The sequence below is a fragment of the Desmodus rotundus genome, chromosome 1, assembly GCF_022682495.2.
Source record: "Desmodus rotundus isolate HL8 chromosome 1, HLdesRot8A.1, whole genome shotgun sequence".
Taxonomy (NCBI): Eukaryota; Metazoa; Chordata; class Mammalia; order Chiroptera; family Phyllostomidae; genus Desmodus; species Desmodus rotundus.
In genome coordinates, this window is record NC_071387.1 from 11859359 (window position 1) to 11881128 (window position 21770).

General features: G+C 50.3%; 1 protein-coding gene across 2 annotated transcripts in view; it reads left to right on the forward strand.

The window, feature by feature from the left end:
- Nucleotides 1–21770, forward strand: part of CDK5RAP2 (CDK5 regulatory subunit associated protein 2) — a 167567-nt gene that overhangs the window by 127584 nt on the left and 18213 nt on the right. For both annotated transcript variants that reach the window (XM_024562182.3, XM_045196779.2), the window contains 6 exons: nucleotides 5796–5844; nucleotides 8485–8657; nucleotides 13569–13688; nucleotides 17602–17718; nucleotides 19621–19810; nucleotides 20849–20970. In XM_024562182.3, coding sequence (XP_024417950.2) covers nucleotides 5796–5844; nucleotides 8485–8657; nucleotides 13569–13688; nucleotides 17602–17718; nucleotides 19621–19810; nucleotides 20849–20970 — 771 coding nt within the window. The remainder of the gene's footprint in view (nucleotides 1–5795; nucleotides 5845–8484; nucleotides 8658–13568; nucleotides 13689–17601; nucleotides 17719–19620; nucleotides 19811–20848; nucleotides 20971–21770) is intronic.

Here is a 21770-nt window from a genome sequence, read left to right on the forward strand (position 1 = left end):
TACAGACGGTTCATGAAGGTCCGCATGTGTTCAGTTCAGTTCCAAGAGAGAACGTGGGGCAGCTTGGCCTCTGGGCCCAGGGATTGTCGTTCCTGATTCTTGAAAGAGCCCAGCAGTGAGGCCTGTTGCAGACTGATTTCTCTAGTTCTGCGTCTGCGGCACCTTTGGGGGCTGCCAGGGCACAGGAGCACTTGACTTTTCCCAGCTTTATGAAATCTGCGCCCTTCTGGCTAAGGTTTTCCAAATAAGCTAGTTTTCATTTATTATTGGAGAAATTACCAAGTCCTCAAGATGGAGGGAGCTTCATCTTCCAGGCGCAAGATGCTTTCCATCTGTCTCCTTCCTTCTGCAAGCCCTCTACCCAGGCTCTAGGCAGTGGGGGCTGAGAGAGAGAGGGCCCGGCACTGCGTTCAGCCACCCACCTTGATTTATTTCTTAGTTATTTACCTTGACAAGCCCAGGGAGGTCTCACTCTTTGTTTCCTGCAAAGCAGAAGTGTTGCAGGCTTGGCAGACAGCGCAAACGTAGGACTTCAGTTTCTTCTCCAAAAGGCAGGAAGGTCTCAGGGGCCTCACTGCGCCTTGTTTTCTGGGAAAAGAAATGCAGCACAGCTGGGTCTTTCCTAGATGCCGTCGAAGGGGTCTGGCTCCTGAATTGTGAAGTGAGCTTCTCACAAAGCAGTTTGATATCGGAGGCAGTTGCATAGCATGAATTCTTAAAAAATTTAAATATAGTCTTTTTTTATTAATACAAAGCAGTACGTGTTTATTGTGGGATAACAGATAAGCAAATCCTCCTGTTAATTGCATCATTTATATAGCAAAACATGAACACCCTGGAGTTTATATTTTCAGGCCTTTTTAATACATATTGTATTTTTTTGGTGGTAGACTGTTTGCTGTCTCTCCCTTTGTTCAATTGTAGACAGTAAACGCTGATCTACGTCGTAAGTTGTAGTTGCCGCAGGGCATTCTTTTGTGTGCGTGTACTGTCGTTATTTAATCATTCCCCATTAGATGGACATTTAGGTTCTCGGTTTGCGGTTATTGTAATGAACACTGTATTGGAGTATTTTGTGCATATCCTTGCTGTTTCTTCGCTCATATGTAATTGGTTGAACCCAACAAGTAGGATGACAGTGTGGTGTTGCGATGCTTGTAATGATGAGCTTACAGGGCCCCAGCAGATTTTGTGAGTATGTGCATTGTTCTGGGGTGAGGGTCTAAAATGGATTTCTTAAAACGGGTTTCTTAAAACAGGCGAGACCCGAAACAGGTCAAGAGCTGGTGTTGCAGTCTCAGGGTCCCACCACTTCCTTGTGCGGGGTGCCTCCCAGGCCCACTGGCATAAATCAGGGTGGCGGTGTTGGTCTTCAGTGTGTTTGAGTAAGCCCTGGGGAAGGTACAAAGAAGACTGAGGGCATCCCTCCCTCAGTGAGCTCCCTGTGTGTCCTGGGACTTAACCCCCCTCCCCCCTCCACCAGCAGAAGGCAGCTGCAGGGTCCCTTCCCTTGGCTCTCCGCCTGCGGGGCTGGGTCTGACACACCCATTTCTTTTAAGGCCCACCGCAGCAGTTTACCGTTTCCAGCCCACTGACCTCTCAGTGATGATGATGATGATGATGATGATAAGGAGAAACAGTGAGCAGGGCTGGTCTCTAACGAGTGTTTCTTATATGCCAGGCATTGTTCTCAGCCTACGAGGCGGTATTATTCATCTTTATTTAATGAGTGAGGGACAGAGAGGTTGATTAACTTGCTGAGGGTCACACAGGAAGGGGCAGAGTCTGGATCTGAGCCCAGGCAGTTTGTTTCCGCAGCTGAACCTCCCAGCCACCGTGCCGTCCATCTCACACTCCTGTGAGGTGTCCTGGTCAAGTGTTCCTGTGGGTCAGGCCTTGCCTTTCCTCACTTCTGTGACTCTCTTCAAACCAACCCCTTTTCTAGAAGGCTTTTCCTCCCAGTCTACTTCTGGAGAGTCTGCCTACCTTCCAGAAAGCTTTCCTGCGCACCCTGGCGCTTCGGCTCAGCGCGCGTGCGTGGCTCCACGTCCTGAGTGTTCCTGTGAGCTGGGGCCGCAGTCCTCAGGACAGCCTGGCTGACAGGAGGAACTTGGCCTTCACAGAGGCACATCAGTTGCTCAAAGTCACAGCTGACTTGGCGGAACCAGTTACTTCTGGGTCGTTTGTAGCTCACAGATGACAGTCACTTCTGGGCTTGTGATGGAGGCCTGGTGCTGGGGTGGGAAGAACAAAAGCTTTGGAGCCCAACAGGCTTGAGCGCAGATCCCATTTTCACGGTTAAGGGATTGACTTCCTCTCTGAGGTAATAGCACCTGTTTTGCAGAGTTGCCTGGCCAATGGTGGGAGCTCAGGAGGTCACAGCAATGATTTCTTGTGGACATGTTTTATTTCCTCAGAGTGTAAGCCCCTGGAAGATGGGGCCTTATCTTGTTCTGGCCCGCAACGTAGGGAGGGGCAGGGCAGGTAGCGCCCAGTCAGGATTTGATGGCAGTGCTGATGGTTGTACGTGGTATGGGCCTTATTCCAGAGTGCCCTTTGGTGAGAAATCCCCTGGCCCTGTCTCACTCACAACGCGAGCCTGGTGGGAGGCACCTCTGAGCTCTGAAGGCAGGACTTCCAGGAGGAAAGGGTGTTGGATCTTGGCCTTCACAGTGGGGGGGGGGGGGGTTCATGGTTGCTGGGGAGAGGTAGTAAGAGCGGAGGAGGGATATGCACGTTAGGGTCAGCACAGTGAGCCAGGCTGTCAGAGAAAAGGGAGGGTTTTTCTCCCTGTCTCTGCCTGTGGTCTGGCTCCACATAGCCCCTTAGCTGCTTCTTATCTTTATAGAGCAGAGCTTTCCGGCCTCAAAGATAGAGCTCAGCTGTCACCTCCACTGCTGTGTCCCCGATGGTCCAGGCCGGGTTGTGTTTGTTTCCTCCGTGTGTGTGCCCTCCCACACTGCCCTTTGTGTCAGCCCTGTGTTGTAATTGCCTTTGGGTCCATCACCACCCCCCATGTGAACTCACCTCGGGCAGGGTGGCTCTGCCCTCCTCTCTGCGCCCCCAGTGTCTAGCACAGGCACCTAGGAGGAGCACTGTACCCCTGAGTAGGAGTTACTGTGAGACAGAAAGGGAGAGACATTTGGGCCGGTCGGAGATGACAGGCTCTGTCCGATATTTGAACTTTGTTCTGGGCGACGTGGATTTGGGCTGGGAGTGCTGTTTGCGAAGGGGCTTTGTAAGTGGTGGTGGTGTGCAGGACGGACCGGTGCAGAGAGGAAGTGGAGAGTGGGTTGCTGGGTACGAGCCTCTGCTGCACGATAATTCTCCTGCTCGTTCAAATCTGAACTGGATAACCAAATGCCCTTCTCTCTGGGAAGACGAAGTCCCCTCACGGCCCCGCAGCTTTTAGGGAGAGCAGTACGGTTTACCTGAGAGATGGGAGCAGTGTTTTCACGACATCCTTCCTCAGCGCTTGGACCAGCCTGACAGATGGTACCTTGTCACCTGTATGCAGGCAGTTTCCACCACGAAATTCAGTGCATCCGCCATGACGCCCTCCCTGTGCACCCGCAACAACAGTTTCTACGTTTGGTTTTAAAGAGCACTGCTGTGATAGGGGAGTGGGTGGAATGCGGTTGTTGGGTCATTACGAGCTCCTCGAAGGGTCTCCTATTTGAGGAGGAGGAAACCCGTGCTGCTGGTAGCATCAGGACCCTTCCTTCTGTGGTCATGGGTTTGGTTAGGAGTCAAGGAGAGGTTTTGATGGTTTTAAGATCAGTTTAGGAATGCCTAAAACTTGCCCCAGACCAAGGGCCTGCCGCCCCGCGAATCCTGAGGAGGGCATCTGTGCCCCCGAAGGGCAGTGGTGAGTGTGAAGCGGGAATTACTGTTGGCCTGGTCCGTGTGTGTGCAATGCCTAAGCTCTTTGGAAGGCTGGGCTGTGGCAGATGGTGTCTGTAGGGCCGAAATCTGGCCATCCGCGGAATGCTGGTAAGGAGCCCCCGTGCAGGTGTGAGATGAGAAGTGCCGTCTGCATTGTCCTGTGGGTGTGCTCCTGTGCCTGCCTGATCTGGGTGGTCCCGCAGTCTGGGACTTGCAGTCAGGGTCTGGGATTCTGACTCAATCAGATACACATTCTCTCCCCACCCACCTAAGGAGGAATGTAGAGGACAGAAAGGTGGTGCCCTGGAGAACATCCACTGTGGGAGAGGCCTGTCGACTCCCTTCTGCCTTCCACGGAGCCACAATAGTCACATCATTGCAGGATGTGAGCCCGAGGAGGGAGACATCGGTGTGTGGTCGAGCTGGCAGCAGCCATGTCTCCGCGTCCCTCGGGAACCAGGGCATGCAGGAAAGTAGGCGAGAGTGTATGTGCAGTGTGAGAGTGGAAACATTACACCTCCTGAGTGTGTGGGCAGTGTGAGAGAGTGGAAACATGAAACTCCTGGACGCCACTTCTTTGTTAGGAAAGGGAGATGCCGACCCTGCGCCTGGAGGGTTGTTTTGAGGCCTGAGGAGATGGAGAATGTTAAAGAACCGTCCTCAGGGACTGGCCCCTGGTTGCTCAGGTCTGTCTGACTCATCGCAGGTGCTGACAGGACCCTGCAGGGGAGGGTGACTCCCAAGCACTGGCTGCACCGCACTGACTCCGGGCACTGACTCCGGGCCCAGTGGCTGTCTTGGGGGGCGGTGGGGCTCATCAGTGGGAACCAGGAGGCACAAGGCAAATGTGCGAGTCTCCAGTGATCTTTCCCTGTGGGCTCTGGCAGTTGAGAACTTCTCTTTCAGGAGTAGTTTTGAAAATGCTGTGTGGGGTGTCGTTTAATTATAGTCTCATTTTTCAAGTGCGGCTCTAGAAGGGTTTGTTTTTCTCTTTAGCCACACGTTCGTTTCTTCAAAGAGCTCATCCCAGGCTGCAATTTCCAGGGCTCTGAAGTGTTTTTCAAACAAAGTTGTTAGTCTCTTTGAAATCCCGGCTCCCGTGCTGCCTTTCAGACAGCACATGAGGACGCGCAGGAGCGAGAGGAGGACCTTTTGCCCAGCTGTGCTTTGTTTTGTCATTTCTTTCCGTCATTTCCCCTGTTGCAGACACTGGCTTTTTCAACTGTACTCCTTTCCTAGTAATCCCTCTTCTGAGAGCCTTTCCTAAGGAAATCATTTAAATGCAGATAAAGCCGCATGCACAAAGATGTTTGTTTCATTTATTTTTATAAAAGTGAAAAATTGGAGATGACCTAAATGTCAAAATAGGACTGGCAAAATTGTGGTATGTGTATGTCTACCATAGAATATTAATGTGGTCATTAAGAACGAGGTTTCAAAAGCAAATTTAGTAAGAGAAATGCTTACAGTAAAGTAAGAAATGGAAAATTAAATCACGATACCCTGCCACCCACGCCAAAGTGCACAGAAAAATAATGCAAGGCAACCCTGCAGCCCGTGTGTAGTGGGCACCCAGAGGGTGGTGCCCCTTCTCTTGCTCTTGGCGCCCGTTTCCTGTAGGGAGCCTGTGTCCGTTAGTGTCAGAGGTTAGAGAAGGACAGAGAGCCTGCTCCCTGCTGCGCCTTGTCATTGCTTTTAGCTTCAGCGCTGCCACCTTCCTACTAGAGTGAGCGATGGGGAGTCTGTAGTCCGAATTGTGTTCTTGGTAATCCTACTTTAAATACCCGGGGTTGTTAGAAAGAGTGGTTCAACAAATGGAATAGTGCCTGTGCAAACGTAGGAGCGAGAAATTACTTGGGAACACTCTTTGAAAATGTTTTCCTTCTTCTTAATGTTATTTCTGCTTCCAGGGAAATCAGGTGGAGTGGAAATGAGCACCCAGAATGAACTGACGGAGAGGTGAGTGCACAGCGCTCCTTCGGAAGACTTCGTGGGTCTGGATTGTCTGCCAGCTGTTCTAGTTGTCTGGCTCCCTCCCACTCTGTTAGTCCCGCTTCTTATACCTAAAGCAGAAACACCTAGGAAGCTGAGAATGGCCACACAGAACCAAGGGTTCATGCCGCATATCGTGCCCCTTCATTCAGTTGTTTAGGTTACCTGTGGCGTTTCTCTGTCAGGTGATATGACTCAGACGACACATCCTCCTGTTGGCACCTGGTTACCTACAGCATAAATGCCAGACTCCCTAGCCTGACCTTTGAGGCCCTTCTCAGTCTGACCCGTCTTTCCTCTCCACCAGATAACCCCAGCTTCAGTCTCCTCTGACTCATTCTCCAGGCCGTGACTTGGCGCAGCTGCACGCACACTCTGCCTTCTTCCTCTTGTAGTTTGAAAGCCCTTCTCCGGAGCCAGTTCACAGGACATGAACCTGGCTGCTCCTGGCACCCCGTCTCTCCAGTGCATCCCAGGATCAGTTATTCTTCCTATAGCACTTGGCACATAATTACATTACAGAACTTACCACATGGTTGTGTCATGCTTGCTGCATTTATATTTGGCCCCCAGAATTCCTTGAGAGAGGAAAGGAGCTGGCATTAATTGGGTATTCACATTCAATATTTCTGACCCTATAAGGTGAGCAATAGTCTCATTTTTGGAAGAGGAGCCTGAGGGACATAGTTGCATACTTGCCATTAAGATGCAGAGGTGGGATTTGAACTTGAGCCTGTTGTATGGCACTCTAGTACCTGAGCTGTTGCTGTTATTGACATTGCCTTTGGAGGGCAAACACTGTGTTTTTAATGCCTTTATACCTGCTCCAGCCCCAGTACCTGGCATGTAGTTGGAATTCAGAAGACATTCCCAGGATAAAGCGGTTGCATACTTTCTTAGCTTGTCTCTATGGCCAACTGCAAATGTCAAGGTCTTGCCTTGCTCTGTTTACTTGTTAAAGGCTCTGAATGCTGTAAGTGCTATGGGCGCTTCCCTTCTCTTTGGGATGGCAGCCCTTTGGCCTCCTGGGGGTAAAATAAAGAAATAGAGACCAGTCTGGGGTGCAGAAGTTTAGTTTTTATTGGCATCATGAAAGCCACCAGCATCATTAGAGGGAGCAGTCAGGGAAGTGGTCACAGTCTCTCGAGGGCATTTTTTATCAAGGCTTCTGTAGCTTTAGAAGAAACACTCCTCTCCTGCTGCAGTGTTCCCAGTTCACCCCTCCACTTCCGTCCTTAAAATAACAGGTCACATCCATTGGCAGGCAGTGGGGAGGGCAAGGAAGGCCTCCCAGACTGGACACAGTCTTTGCTGGGATCTCAAGGCTGAGAGTGGGGGCTGGGGCTGTCTGGTGAGTGTCCCCGCTCCAGACTGGGGAGACATCACCCCTAGGAGCAGTGTGGCAGGTGCACGGAATGTGAGGGTCACGGCTAGAGAGGCAGGCAGGACCTGGCTGGGCAGGGCCAGAGCCCGAACTCTGTTCTGTGGGAAGAGGGGAGTCTTTGAAGGAGGGGAAGTTGGGACAAGACGTGTCAGATTCGCAGCTTTGAAAGGGGGTGGTGGTTCTCGGAGAATGGCTTGGACTGCAGCAGGGAGCAGCCTCCTCAGCCATGTGTCACCCCTTCCACCTCTGACAGGTCTGTTTCTTTCCTCTGCTGTACCTTTTTCAGCTGCAGGTTTAGCACTCACACGGGTCACTCCTAAGCTAATTAAATGGGTGTCCTTGGCCCATTCGGCACTTTTGCAAGGCAGCAGCAAGCCCATGCATCCATCATGCTGTCTGAGCAAAGTTGCATCTGGTGTTTACCTGTTAATGAATGCGTTGCAGCTTTGGAGTCCTTTGCTCTTGTCTGAGCTTATGAATAATGAGACAAGAAGTAATAGGAAAAGTGGGAGAAAAAAAAGAGCTTAAATTAAGGAGCTTATCTATAATGGAGAGTCACATGGGCTTTTCACAGAGTTCAGGACGTTTTTCCTCCCGGCTTAGGTCGCCCTTGGGAAATGCAGGTTAATAACCAGATGATTGCCAGGACGACGATATTGGGACCTGCTGGGGGACCGCCAGGGGCCTGAGGTTTTTAAGCTCCATAAGACCACTTCATGGGTTTGGGTTGGCCTCCCACACTCTCCTGGGGCCTCGAAGGCAGACAGACCCTGGCTCAAATACGAGCTCTGTCGCTTGGAAGCTGTGAGACAATGGGCAAGTTTATGATGAGCCTCAGTCTCCCCAACTCTAAGCGAGGGTCATGCTCCCTACTTCAAAGTGGTTCTGCGAGGACCAAGTAAGATACTGCATCTAAAATGCCTGGCGTGGCACCGGCATTTGGTAAACAGCTGCCGCTGGCTGATGCCCTCTCTCGGGTCTCCCCTGGAAGCCAGATGGTGGCTTCCTCTTCTTCACTGGCTCCAGACTCAAGCCCACTGAGCCTGTTTTGGTTTTAGAATGCCCTTGCTAAGAAAAGCTCTAGAGGAACAAAGGGGCTCCCAAGCACCAGTGCAAATATGGGGGAGTTGCAAAGAGCCCAGGGTCCGAAGTGTTCTTCGCTCAGGGTCCTGGCTGGGATCTTAGTGTGGAACGTGATTTCTTTCCCAATCCCGATGGTCAAGGGTTGAGGAAGACAGCTTAACCGATCAGCATATCCCACCTGAGTCTCCTGAGCCTTCAGCCTCCGACGCGCTGTCGGATGGTGACACATCGGAAAAGTCCTCCTGCTCACGAGACCAGAAGCAAGACAGCGAGACCGAGAAGACTTCGGTCACGGCAAACAATTTCTCTCAAGGTAAGCTAAGCTTTACGAAGCATTTCAACATAGCCAAGGTTCCCTGGTCTGAACAACGATTTGTCATCTTGCCTTAGTAAGCAGAGTGTAGTGACATTTGAATATTTCTCTGATGAAAGGAGATCCTGTGAGGGCCACAGCGGGTCGTTCAGAGTGTCATTGTCACTGGGGAAAGCTATGGTGGTTGAAAGTGCTGCTGGTCGGGGAAAGTCATCTTTAGTTTTTGGTGATGACTTGTTGTGTGACTTGCCATTCCCTCGCGCTTCCGACAGTGGCGGGCTGGGAAGTGCTGAGCTTACGTGTCAGTTCCAACTCTGGTTAATTGTTGTTCGTTTCTTTCAAACCCTTCCTCAGGCAGGGGCACTTCGAAGACTCTTCAGAGAGGACCTAAACCCCTTTGGACATTATGTTATTGTAGAAATCTTCCACGCTTCTCTTCTGTTCAACCCTTGGTCTGTGGGTCAGCCCCTTGTCCTGCCTCTGTCCATGGAGCCATGGGCTCAGTTGGCAGAACCAGCCTCCCAAGCCCCCGCCTGCCCCTAAGCTGCCCTTTACCCCTTCTGTATGGGCAGTCTTTATTACCTTCTGTTGGGGTGTGAGGTAGGGTATTTTAGAAGTTCAAGGAATAGTATAGACCAGAACAGAGAGACCAGGGATCAGCACTCCCTGGAAAAGGCCAGATAGTAAACACAGGGTCTGGCACAAATAACGTCCCCCTTTTATCACCTAAAAATCTTTTATTACAACATCATAAGCATGTAATTCTGTAACATAACCATCACACTTAAGCACACCATATGACATTTTAGGTGAAATGTTCAAATAGCTGTCCGTCTGGTGCGAGACACTGACGTACCCTTCCGATCACGCTCAGTGGTGTTACTTCTGCTGGAGCTGTATTTTAAGCTCTGCAGAGCATCTGGTCTTCTCTGTACGAAATCCTGGTGCCGAAACACAAAGGAGCCACTGATAGCATGTAAACAAATGATGGGGTTGGGTCCAGTAAAACTTTCTTTGCCAAAACAGGCGTGGGTGTATTTGACCCAGAGGCCCTGGTTTTCTGGCCCCTGGAATAGACTCTGGACCTCAGCCAACATCTTCTGGTCTCTCTTCTGGTGGGTTCCGTGCGAGGTGTCCAGAGCGGACTCAGAGCACAGGGCAGACACTGGCACCTCCTTGCTTAAGTCCTCCGTTGACCCCTGATTACATGGAACAACGGTTTTCAGAAACTTTAAATCTTTTTTTAGCAACACTGCCCTCCCTTTTTTTTTTCAGATGAGCCTTTCGATATAGCTCCAGTATGAAAGAGAGACGAGTGGAGGCTTTCTCCCCAGGTGGCCTCTCAGGCTCCTCTGGGACACCCAGGGGCCCTGAGGAGCACAGTTTGAAAACATACCTAGAGCCTGACAGGCACCCATTTGACATAACTCAGGTCTCAGCTGAGTCCAGTGGCTGGTTGCCTACATTTGCTTTCTTTGGATTTCTGGCCGTGTCCTCTGTGATTTCTGTGAGTTTCTAAGTATGATCTGCCTTCTCTAATTTAGGTCAGACCATGAATTGTTTCGTCGCCAGCGCTGCAGAGCAGAATTTAAGTTTTTTTTATTGTTGACACTATTAACGATGTCCTCCATTCCCCACTCCCCCATCTTTGCCCACCTCCACCCAGCCCCCTCCCCCCCACCCCAGGCCTTCACCACACTGTTGTCTGTGTCCATGGGCTATGCATATATGTTCTTTAGCTAATTCCTTCACCTTCTTTTGTCCAGTCGCCCCCAGCTGGGAGGAGCAGACTTGGCCGAGGGTGCGGAACTGGAGGGGCTGGATTCACAGGCCAGCAGGCCCGCTCACTGGCATTGGAGATCCCTGTTCTTCAGAACCTCCTGCTGGGGTACCGGGCACGTCCCAGTTTCTCCTCTTGCCTGCCCCTCTTTTTTCTAGCCTCCACCTTGTCTACCACCCTAGCCTCTGTTTATTTTCCGTGCAGAACCATTCAGGCATCTTTTATTTCTGATTCCTCTGAGGGCCCAGGGCCGTGGGCCTGTCGTGCCTTCCTGGTGGGTTACCGGGCTTTTTCCGGTGCGGGGAGAGAGCTCACCGGAGCCGCCCGATAAACCCGCTCTTTGCTTTCTCGGTTTGTGTGTCTTCAGGCTTTTCGTCTTTGCATCCGTGTTTTCCTTTTGTCACATTTATACTCTGAATAGAGAGAGAATTTTGTGTTTTTCCTTTTTCACTAACATTGTATCTCAAACTTTCTGACGTGTTACACAACATCATCGTTAGCGTTTTTAGATTAGTTCGTTGAATGTCTGAACTGCAGTTTTTCTTGTTCCCTGTTGCTGAACATTGAAGTCCTTTCTAGAACTTCACGGTTTTGAACAGCACTGTAGGGAATATCCTTGAACATGGAGCTTTCCCCTTATTTGGGGAGTATTTTCTTAACCTAGATTCTCTAAATTGGAATTTCTAGGCAAAAGGTGAACACAGTGTTCTGGTGGTTGCTTCTTAACAGGATTTATGGTTTTAAAGAGTTAGCATTGTCAGAGGGTATTTATCGTGAGAGGGACGGATATTTTTCTCTCACTTTGTAAAGGCGAATATAGTGTTTCCTTTGCCTTGGTGAGGGCTGCATAATTAATACGTGGTGTCCAGTTCGACTGGGAATGTTTCCTTAAGCCCAAGTGGTGATTCCAGCTCCCGGCCAGGCTCCGTGGAAGGTGACTTGGACCGATGGCTGGTGAGCATTGTTCCCGAGAGCCAGCAGCGTGTGACGTGGACAAACCAGCAAGCAAGGCTGCAGACAGAGCAGATAAGTTCCTGGTTCACTCCGACCTGACTGGCCGCTGGCAGGTGCGCAGAGCAGCGAGGCAGGAGCGGCAGGTGCGGGATGTGCTAGAGTCCACGGCAGACGGTCCTTCGGTGCCTCCGTCAGGGCTGCAGCGGTGCCTCAGTCAGACATTCCGGCAAATGACTTGCCACACTCGCGGCATTAGTAGCAGATAGCTGAGGGTTTGGGGATGAAGTCATCTCATAAACATTCAGATTCATGGCGAAATTACTATTTAATTAGGAAAAGATCTGTAATATTGTACTGCTTTTAAATGAAAGTCATTTTGGAGGAATTAAAACTGGGTCATAGCATTAGTATAATGTTTTAAAGTAAACATTATTAAGATATACTGAGTGTACCCTAATTGATGAATTAAAGACATTAGTTTTTGCCTTTGGATACTTCATGTGACTCTGCTTTAAACACTGATTCTAGAAACCTACCTCTAGGTGGGGACTATGTTTCTTTCTTTGTTAAAGTAAAGTTTGGTAGAGGCTAAAAAATAAAAATATAAAATAAATATAAAAATATATATGCTGATTTTGGAAAATAAGGAAAATTAAAATTTTTATATACTGTATTATTAAAGATAATATTAAGATGGATACAGAAATTTTGAAAGACCTAAAATCTACTACCCAAATGCAATCTCTGTGAATATTTAGGTGTATTTTCTTTCTTTGTGTATATGTGTCTTTCCTGTCTGCAGATGTTTAAATAGAGTTATGATTGTGCTGACAACCCATTTTGTATGTATATTTTTCTATGATATTATTAGGGTCTTCATAATACAATTTTTTAAATTATATTTTATTGATTATGGTATTACAGTTGTCCCAGTTTTTCCCCCTATTCCCCCCTCCACCCAGCACCCTCCCTCCCTCAGGCAATCCCCTCACCGTTGCTCATGTCCATGGGTCATGCATGTAAGTTCTTTGGCTGCTCCATTTCCTGTACCGTACTTTGCATTCCCATGGCTGTTCTGTAACTGCCTATTGTACCTCTTAATCCCCTCACCTGTTCACCTATTCTCCCACATCCCCCTGGGGGGGAAGAAGAGGAAGGGTTGTCAAGGAACACGTATAAAGGACTCATGGACAAAGCCAAAGGAGGGTAGAATTGAGGGTGGGAGGGGTGGGGCAGGAGAAAGTGGTGGCAGGAAAATGGGGACAACTGTACTTGAATAACAATAAAAAAATGAAAAAAAAAGAACTAAGCAAACAAGAAGAACAGAGACAGAAGTCTGAGCATGGAAAGCTTTTTGAGGGTCTTCATAATATAATTTTAATAGCTATGTGATACTACATCATAATGGATGTAATACAATTTATTTAATACTTTGAGTTTTTTCAGTTTTTACTATCATATACAGTGCCAAAAAGAACATTTTCATGCATTCTAGCAAGTGGTTGTCAGCATCTCTGGGGACCTCTTTAAACAAACTCCCAGAAGTAGTCTTTTTTCGGTAAACGACATTGGGAAGAACCTTTCTTTCTAAGACCAATGATAAAAATCTTTATATATATGTGTGTGTGTGTATATATTTATACTTATGCCGACAGGGTGTATTCTTGAGAGTGCCCTTCTCACCATTCTCACTAACATTGAGATGACTGTTTTGTTTTGTTTTTAAGTCTGAAATTAGTTAAGTGATACATGGACGGCATTCCTTTCAAAGACTTAGTCCTGAGAGTATCTGGATTCATGATGAGGGGAGTTTAATCAACTCTCAGGCAATTCAAGCAGACTTGAAAGTGATGTTCGTTTCACATATGGAAGATTTTAAACTAATATTTGACATTCACAGGAATAAAGGGCTGCATTAGAGCTAGCATTAAAGTTGTATGGAATATAATCTTTCTCCAGGATGTAACGTACCCTCCTCGTGGAGGCTGCAGAGAGTGTTTCAGAGCCGTGCCTGTGGGCAGCGGCTGGGCCTCCCCACACGGGCCTGGGGGGAATCGCCATCACCAACTATCTCAATCCATCCAGGACCGTTGGAATCTCAACATCACCCCATAGTCTAGAAATTACTCACTTTGTTAGTGGCTTCAGACTTCCAACTAAAAATGTCCTTCCTGCAGACCTACTAATGGAACATATACAAGAAATTCGAAGTTTGAGAAAACGTTTGGAAGAATCTATCAAGACAAATGAGAAGCTACGGAGACAGCTGGAACGGCAAGGGTCCGAATTCGATCAAGGTAAGAAGGACCTTCCCAAAGCCAGTGCAAGCCGGTGAGTGCTTCCTTTGTGGTGCGTTGGCCGGGATAAGCATTCCATGTATTGCGAAGAGGATTGGACTCGTGGCCAGAGAGATTTCAGTTCAAATCCCGACTTTGCCGCTTACCTCCAGGGTGCCCTCACATAACCTGGCTGACTCCCAGTTGTAGTGATTTGTCTCCAAAGTAGGAACAGGGATTCCCACGTTGTCCTGTTGTGGTGAGAATACGTGAGCTAACGTAGGTAGAGTGCCCGCAGGCCCTGGCGCAGCGGTTGTGGCATCGATGTGGATTTCCCATCATTGGAGAAGCCTGCCAGCCTCTGACTCCCCGAGTTGTGGTCAGCTCCTCATTGCCTCTGGCAGCTGTGGAGAAATAGAGAGGTGTTTTAAAACAAAACAAAGCAGTGTTTTGTCTTTTTGTTAATAATGGATTATAAAAATATTAGCGTTTTAGCAGCCTGGTAAATCTCCCATGCCAGTCAGAAGGTCACCAGTGGTGTTGAGTAGGTAGCCACAGTTAAGGCTCAATGGAATATTCTTCCATGAAGAATTTTAAAATTTGTATTTTTTTCCGTAGATAAGACATTCACGTGATTCAAAAATTCATACCTCCATCTGCACCCATCCGTGCTATTACCCCTCTCTCTTCCCACTTTTGCTAGGATCCTTAAACAGTGTTTTTTTAATGTAAAAACAAATATATGTTCTTTTCCCTTCCTCACTTATCCCAAAGGTATAGGATACCTTGCAACACTATTCTGTCCCCCTTTTTTCTTCGAACAATGAGAGTGTCCTCATTCCATGAATGATGTGATTTGAGAGCAGCTTTGGGCACGAGGAAGAGCCTGAGATTTTTGGGGACTGGACTGCCTGAGAGTGGATCCCAGCTCCTCCGTTTATTAGCTTCGTGACTCTGGGCGAGTCCCCCCACCTCTCCCAGGCTTAATTAGCTTCTGAGAGTCACCGAGATTAAATAAGGCAGCGTGTGTGAGGCCTCGCTCAGTGCTCCCCTCAGTAAATGCTGGTTTTCCTCACCGCTGTCAGTTTTATCTTACTGTCGTATCTTGTGTAACATTACTAGTTTGACACTGCAAAGCCCTGCAAAGATACTAAGTGCTGGAAAGATGCACTCAATGGCAGCGCTCGAATCTTTGGACCCCTGGTTCAGTTCTCGTTCCGCTCCAGCCCATCGTAGCCATCAGCCCAGAAGGATGCCTTCCCAGAGTGCTGTGCGTGCTGCTCTTTGGCTCGGGAGGGTTCCATTTCTCCCTCTGCCTCCACACCCCCCACCCTGCGTCCTCCGCTCTCACCCCCAGGGAAATTTATTAATCTGAGTTATTAGTCATATCAAACACAGGAAAGAAATACACGCCTGGGCCCTTCACATTCACTCTTGGTAATGCCTGAATTAGATTCATTCTGTTTTACATTTTCCCTGGCAAATCCAATTACAGAGTTATTTGGGGGCTCAAATGGCCACCAGCTATAATGGAGCAGGCAATCGCTCTGGAGAGTAATTCACTTTGACGGGAAGATTTACAAAGAGGCATTCATAAAGGACTCACGCTGGTGGGAAGACACGCTCTTCTCCCCGTGTTGTCGGGGCTTGTGAAGAGACAAAGAAATAGACGTGGCTGTGCCTCCCCCTGCTGTGAAGGGGCCCCCTGGGAGCGGGTGTGCAAAAGGCATGGCCCCTTGTAACGCCGAGGTGGGCTGCTGTTGAAAGCTGTCCTCTCATGTGCCGGATCTGCCAGCTGTCACCAGTTACACGGGCTTATAGTGATGGCGGTCAGGGAACAGACTGGCCTCCCCGCATCAGACGTGGCCCCTGCTGCTGGCTCAGGCTTCGTCAGGAGCTGCTCTTTGGCCTGACTGTTCCTTTGAAAAGTGACCACCTTAGCTGTGGTCATAATAGACTTCTCTAGAATGTCTCCTGTTCATCCAGATTGCTCTCAGTTCTGTTTTGGCTCCAGCCTATCAGCAGTCGTGACATTAATACAAACGGTAACTGCAGTAACAATAACTTCCATGTTTCTGTTGAGCTAATGGAGACTTAGGGCAGTTCTGTGACTTGCCTTAGGTCATGCAGCTATTAAAAAGCCAGAGCCATGGTTCAAACCAGCTGTCTCTGAAAAGACACCAGAATTCACAGGGAGAGTGGACGAAGCCGGTGAGGAGAGACGTATGTGGAGTAAAATCTGTACGACATTGTGGCAGGTGAATCACGAGTGTGAGCAAAAGGGTGCTGCGGAGTGGGAAGTGTGAACGTGGGCTCTGGGAGACCGATGCCACACCTGCCTTACCGGGGTTGGGATACTGCAGGTAATCAGTTGAGTGCCGGGATGCCTTCAGCTACAGATAACCAAGTGTGAGTACTAGCCGGTGTAAACAATGGAGGTTTACGCTTTCTCACAAAGCAAATCCAGAGGCAGGCAGTCCAAGGCAGGGTTAATGCCTGTGAAGACTGCAGTAGCCATAAGTGTCATAGCTTCTCGGGACAGTGTCCAGAGCATGGGAGGGAAGGGGGTGTGGCTTCTCCCTGTCCTCTTTTCTCTGGGTGGGAAATCTCCCAGAAGCCCCCAACAGGCTTCCCAGCCAGTCTCACCGGGAAGCAGCACGTGGCCTGGTCTAGCTGCACTGGAAGCTGAGGGGGAGGAGGCCGGCATTCGGCTCTGTGGTGTAGTAGAGTCAGCCCCTGTGGGAACCCAGGGGAAAGCACGTCCCCCTACAGGGAGAAGGCACCTGTACTCCAGCTGTACTCTGCAGGGGGTAGCTGTGGACAGAAACTTTACCTGCGAGCAGACGTAGAAGGCTCAGAGGACAGGGAGTGTTGGGATGAAGTGTCAAGGGAGGTGTCCGGCCAGAGGAAGGGATAGGGTTTAAAGAGATAGACCACAGCCGGGGGAGGTATTTGCAGATGAGGAAACTGCTTGGAGTTGGTAAGTGACCTCAGACCCAGTCTGCCAAGCCTCAGGCCCTGATCGTTAGTGTTCACTTGGAGGCAGTGAGTTTAAGCTACAAGTGGAAAGACAAGTGTGATTTTTGACAGGGGAAGAAGGGGGCAGGCTTTCTGGGCGAAGGGAATACCTCATTCCCCAAAGTTAGGGAGATGTGTGACCACACAGTACAGTTGGGACCCAGAAGTGGCCCCGTTTGCCGGCATTTGGCAGGAGGTTGGAGCTGAGCAATGGTGCTCTGAGGTTTGCCCTGGTGTCTGGTGGTTTCGTTTGCTTCTCATGGCGCTGGGCCATCACATGGTTCTGAGCAGAGAGTAACAGGAACGGACTGTGTTTAGGATGACGAGCTCATTGGCAGGGTGGTCAGGGGGCAAGGTGATAAGGCCTGAACTATCGGGGCAGCAAAGGGGACCAGCATCCAGGAATTTGGGGGCAAGACTCGGCAGTTGTTGTTGTGTGACTGGGCAGTGGAGGGGGTGTGGCCCCCAGGTTTCTAGCTGGGGTTAAGGAGAGTGGCGTTACCATCAGCAGGCAGCAGGCTAGGAGATGGAGAGAGAGCAGGTTTGGAAGGACGAGGGAGGAAAGGTGAGGAGTTCCGCTTCAGCTCTGTGGACAGGGCGAGGTCCCGCAGGCTGCCGGGTGTATGGGTTTGGACCTCTGGCGAGAGGTTTGTGGAGGTGAAGACTGTTGCTCACCCCACCCCAGCCCCAGTCTCCTCCTGTGTTCACCCTCAGGACAGGTAAGATGCGGGGAAGCCCCGTCTCCTCTCCTCTCTCCAGCTCACTCTTACTTCCTCTGGACTCTGGTAACACCATGTGTAGTTCACCGGAGTGATTTTCAGGGTGTGTGGTGTTTCCTCATTATTTAAAGCTATTATCTAGAAACTTCTATACTGACCTGGAGATTCTGCATGCATCACTGTGTGTGTTTTTATAGGTTCTTCAAACACTTTTGTTTGTGGGTCAGAGCTGCATAATTCCCTGACGTCAGAAATTCGTTTCCTGAGGAAGCAGAACCAGGCCCTCAATGCAGTGCTTGCCAGAGGATCCAGAGGTGAGCACGGGAGGAGGCACTTACAGCGGGGGGGCCGCAGCCTTTGGAGGGCTGGGAAGAAGGCAGGCGCTGGAGTCCGACTGACCGGGGTTCACGCCCTTGGCCCTGTGACTTTGGGTGGGTCACGTGACCCCCTGGACCTCAGCATTCTTAGCTGTAAATAGGACTGCCGTACCTCATTGGGCTGCTGTGACAATCAGACCCTGTAAAGCCCTCCACCTCAGTGCACGTTACTTTCTTTGCTCGCCACCCACCCCTCCATACAAGCCGCCCCTCTCTCGTCTTCGCAGTGGGGGAGAGGAGGCCCCGGCAATGTTTACAGTCACATCTCAGTCAGATTTCCTACCGTCAGGAACGTTTTTCCAGTGTTTCTCATAAAGACCCCTTTTCTTAATTCCTTCTGTTTGGAGCTTAGCCCCCCAGGAGCTTTCACTTACTGTACCTCTCAGTACTTACAGTGTTCGCAGGATGACCAGTATTAGTCCTGCTTTACTGGTCAGAAACAGGCCTAAGGCATCGACTGCACAGTGGTCACGGGGCTAGAAGGTGGTGGAGCTGGAGCTTGGGCCGCTCTCCCTAGAGGTTTTGGTTTGAGAGATGAAATTTGGGCTTCTGCAGGTCATTCATTCATCCAGCAAACACCCCCAGCTCCAGTTCTATGTCAGGGCCTGGGTAGCTTCTGAACAGAAGTCTGAACAGAGCTGGTCTGATGGGAGACCCAGCCGGGCTGCCCACAGCAGGCCAACCTGAGGACCAGCCTTTACAGTAGAGGCCGTCTCAGGGAGCTGGAGGACTCCAGAGACGGCATCCCGACTCAGGGAAGGCTGGGCTTCAGAAGTGGGGTCTGGAAGGGTAAGTACGGATTAACCAAGGTGCCTAAGATTTAGAAGAGCCAGGACCTTTTCAGTAGAAGAGAGCAGGCAGAGGTCTGGGGGTTAGAGAGCGGGCGAGTGTAGACCAGTCAGGAGTTCTGTGAAGCTGAGTGGGCTGGAGTCGGGGGGCGGAGAAAACTCGCTCGGAAGTCACTGTGTCAAGGTTGAGAGGAGTCGGGAAACCCGGGTGTGAGCCCTGGCCCTGCCACTTGTTGGCTGTGTGATCTCGGGGAGACTCTTAGCCTCTTCGCTCCTTACTCTCCTGTCTGGAAAGTGGGGAGAAGACTAGTACCTACCTTGGAGGTTTGTGATGAAGGGTAAATAAAATGGCACACGTGAAGATCTTCGTGTGATGCCTGCAGTTAGCTGTTACCAGCTCTGCCAGCAGCCCGCACTGTGGGGAGCTTATAGCCTTCAGTGTGCCTGTGAAGCCCCGTGCCTATAGTTGCCTGGCTAATCCTCACACTGGCACAGATGAGGAAACTGAGGCACAGAGAACTGAGGAAACACACTCAAGGCTGCAGAGGCAGTAAGTGGGAGAGCGCTGGAACACGGCACTCTGCCTGGGGGCGAACCTCATTCCTCAGGGGAGGTGCTGCCCTCAGGGCCTGGGAGTGGATGGGCCCCAGGCTGCCATCTTCCCGGCCCCGCTGGCCTGGCGGCAGGGAGGCTGCGGACTTTTCCAACACCCAGTGCCAGAATCTGCCGCCTGTTTCTTGCCTCTGTATGTAATTTCTCCCCACTATTTGCTCTGTGAAAGCAAAGTAACTAGGTTTGCACAGCCCATTATTTAATAGAAAATTAAACAGGGCCATTTCATCCCAGTGACGTTTAATCTGTAGCCTTGATGTTGACAGATTTATCTGCCCAAAATGTGTAAGATAATTGGAATGCCAGAATCATAAATGCCAGATTAAATCTCATTCTCTTTTGTATTCTTGGAGAGCTCGAGCTGAAGTGCTGTATTTGCGTAATAAGGTTGGAAAAAACAAATGGTGTCTCTTCTCAGTGGTGCGTTTTGTGTTTTCAGATAAACAGAAGGAGAACGAAAAATTACGAGAGTCCCTCTCCAGGAAGGCTGCGGACCTCGAGCACCTCCAGCTCCAGTTCGCCTGTGTGAAGGCGGAGAACGAAAGGCTGCAGCAGGAGGTGGGCCAGCAGCAGAGGCACAGCCAGCAGCTGCTGCAGGAGCTCTGTGACGGCCGCAGTGAGCTGAGCAGGTAGCTGCCTGGCGCACCTGTGTCCTGGGGGCTCTGCCGGGGTCCTCGCGCTGAGCTGTGGCCATGGAACAGGGCACGTCCGCCCCCCAGTGCATAGGGCTGGCAGTGAGATGACAAGCGCCCCAACATGTAGAACATCAGGCAGGGATAAAACTCCTGGGGAGAGAGATCACTGGAGGAAGGAGGGTGGGGCCTGGGGGCAGGCTGTGGGTGTTTTTCCAGGGCGGGGCAGGGGAGGCCTCTGCAGAGATGCCCTTCGAGAAGTGCGGGCTTGAGCTCTGTGGTTTCTCGAGGAAGGAAGGTCGTTGTCAGAGCAAAGGGTGCAGGCCCTGAGGCGTGTGTCCTTGGCCTCCGCAGGCCAGAGCAGAGAGACCGGTGCAGTCAGGGAAGAGGCTGAGGTGGGGGCGAGGGCAGAGAGGTGGCCGGGTGCAGGATCACACAGGACCTTGTCACATGGCAAAGACTTTGGTTTTTGCTCTGAGTGACCCAGTGAGGTTGGGGAAGATTCTGAGTTGAGGAGGGCACGAATCTGACTTCAGTTTTAAAGGGGCTGTACCAACTGCTCTTTGCAGTTTCCCCTTAGACACTGTCTTGTCCCCCATGTCTTCCGTCTTCCTGTCGGCACTCTAGAGCGGCCGGCTCTTTTAGAGTGACGGACATCATGCTCGGTCTCCCGGGGTGGTGCAGTGATTCAGCAACATCAGTGACTTTGCTATCACACAGTCCTGGCTCCTCAGTGGGGCGGTGCACCCTGGGGAAGACGTAGCCTTGGAGCTTCACTGCCTCCTCTCTGAGTTGAGGGTTAGCATGTCCCTTTTCAGGTGTCTCTGAAGATTTCAGGAGATGATGTGTGTAAATGGCTGGGCTCAGAGGGGCACTTGGGAAGTGGTGGCTGTGACTGGAATTCATAACCACACTTGTCACCTTGTCCACACTCTTCTAGCTTGAGGGTGGAATTGGCTAGCCCGTGGGGTATGACTGAGTCCCTCCAAAAGTTGGAATTAACTTCTCCTCCCCCGGGTGCCGGGCCCTTTGCAGGGTGCAGGAGGAGGTGAAGTGGAGGCAGCAGCTGCTCTCACAGAACGACAAGGTGCTCCAGTCCCTGCGAGTGGAGCTGAAGGTGTATGAGAAGCTGGACGAGGAGCACAGGATTCCCAGAGGTGCGGGGCGCTCTGGGCCGAGGCCTCTCTCAGCCTCTCTGTGTCTGGGGCTGTCCGCTCACCCAAACAGGGTCCAGCGCTCCTTCCTGAAATGCTGTCATCTAACCCCACACGTACCTCCTGGGCACAGTAGGTATATTTTGCAGCAAGCTTCTTCCAAAGGAGCTGCAGGGAACATGGAAGGCTCAGGAGGCAGGCCAGCTGAGGTCTGGGTTTCCACTGGCTTGGTGCCTGGCTCTGTGGCTTTCGGCAGGTGATCTCACCCCTCTGGGCCTGCTTCTCCCTCTAGAAAACATGCCTACTGATACCTGTTCTGTAGATTGTTATGAAAATTAAATGAGGTAATTTATTAAATGCATCCTTGCATAGCACCTAGCACATAGCAGGCACTCAAGATAGGACTTGTATTATAATTTTCTTGTCCGTATGTGTTTCTTTTTGCCCATTCAATCAGCATATGTTTGTGGAGCTCCCACTCCACACTGGGCATCGCTGCAGAGGCGGGTGTTGGCCCCGGTCTTCTCTATACCCTCAGAGAGACTCAACTGTAAACTCAGATGTTTTAGAATCAGTTTTGAGGTGTGGTGGGTTTTTTCTTAAACTAATTTTCCAGATGGTTTCTCCCTATTGAAAGTTTATCAAGAAAAAGGTCACCTCCCAGCTTTTATTTTCTCTTCAAGTTGCTTTTCTTATTCTTGCTGTTGTGCCTTTTTAATACACTCTGGCTCTTAAAATCAGCCCCTTTCATTCTATAATTCCACCCAAATAGATTTTATTACTACCAGACATAATTTCGGGGT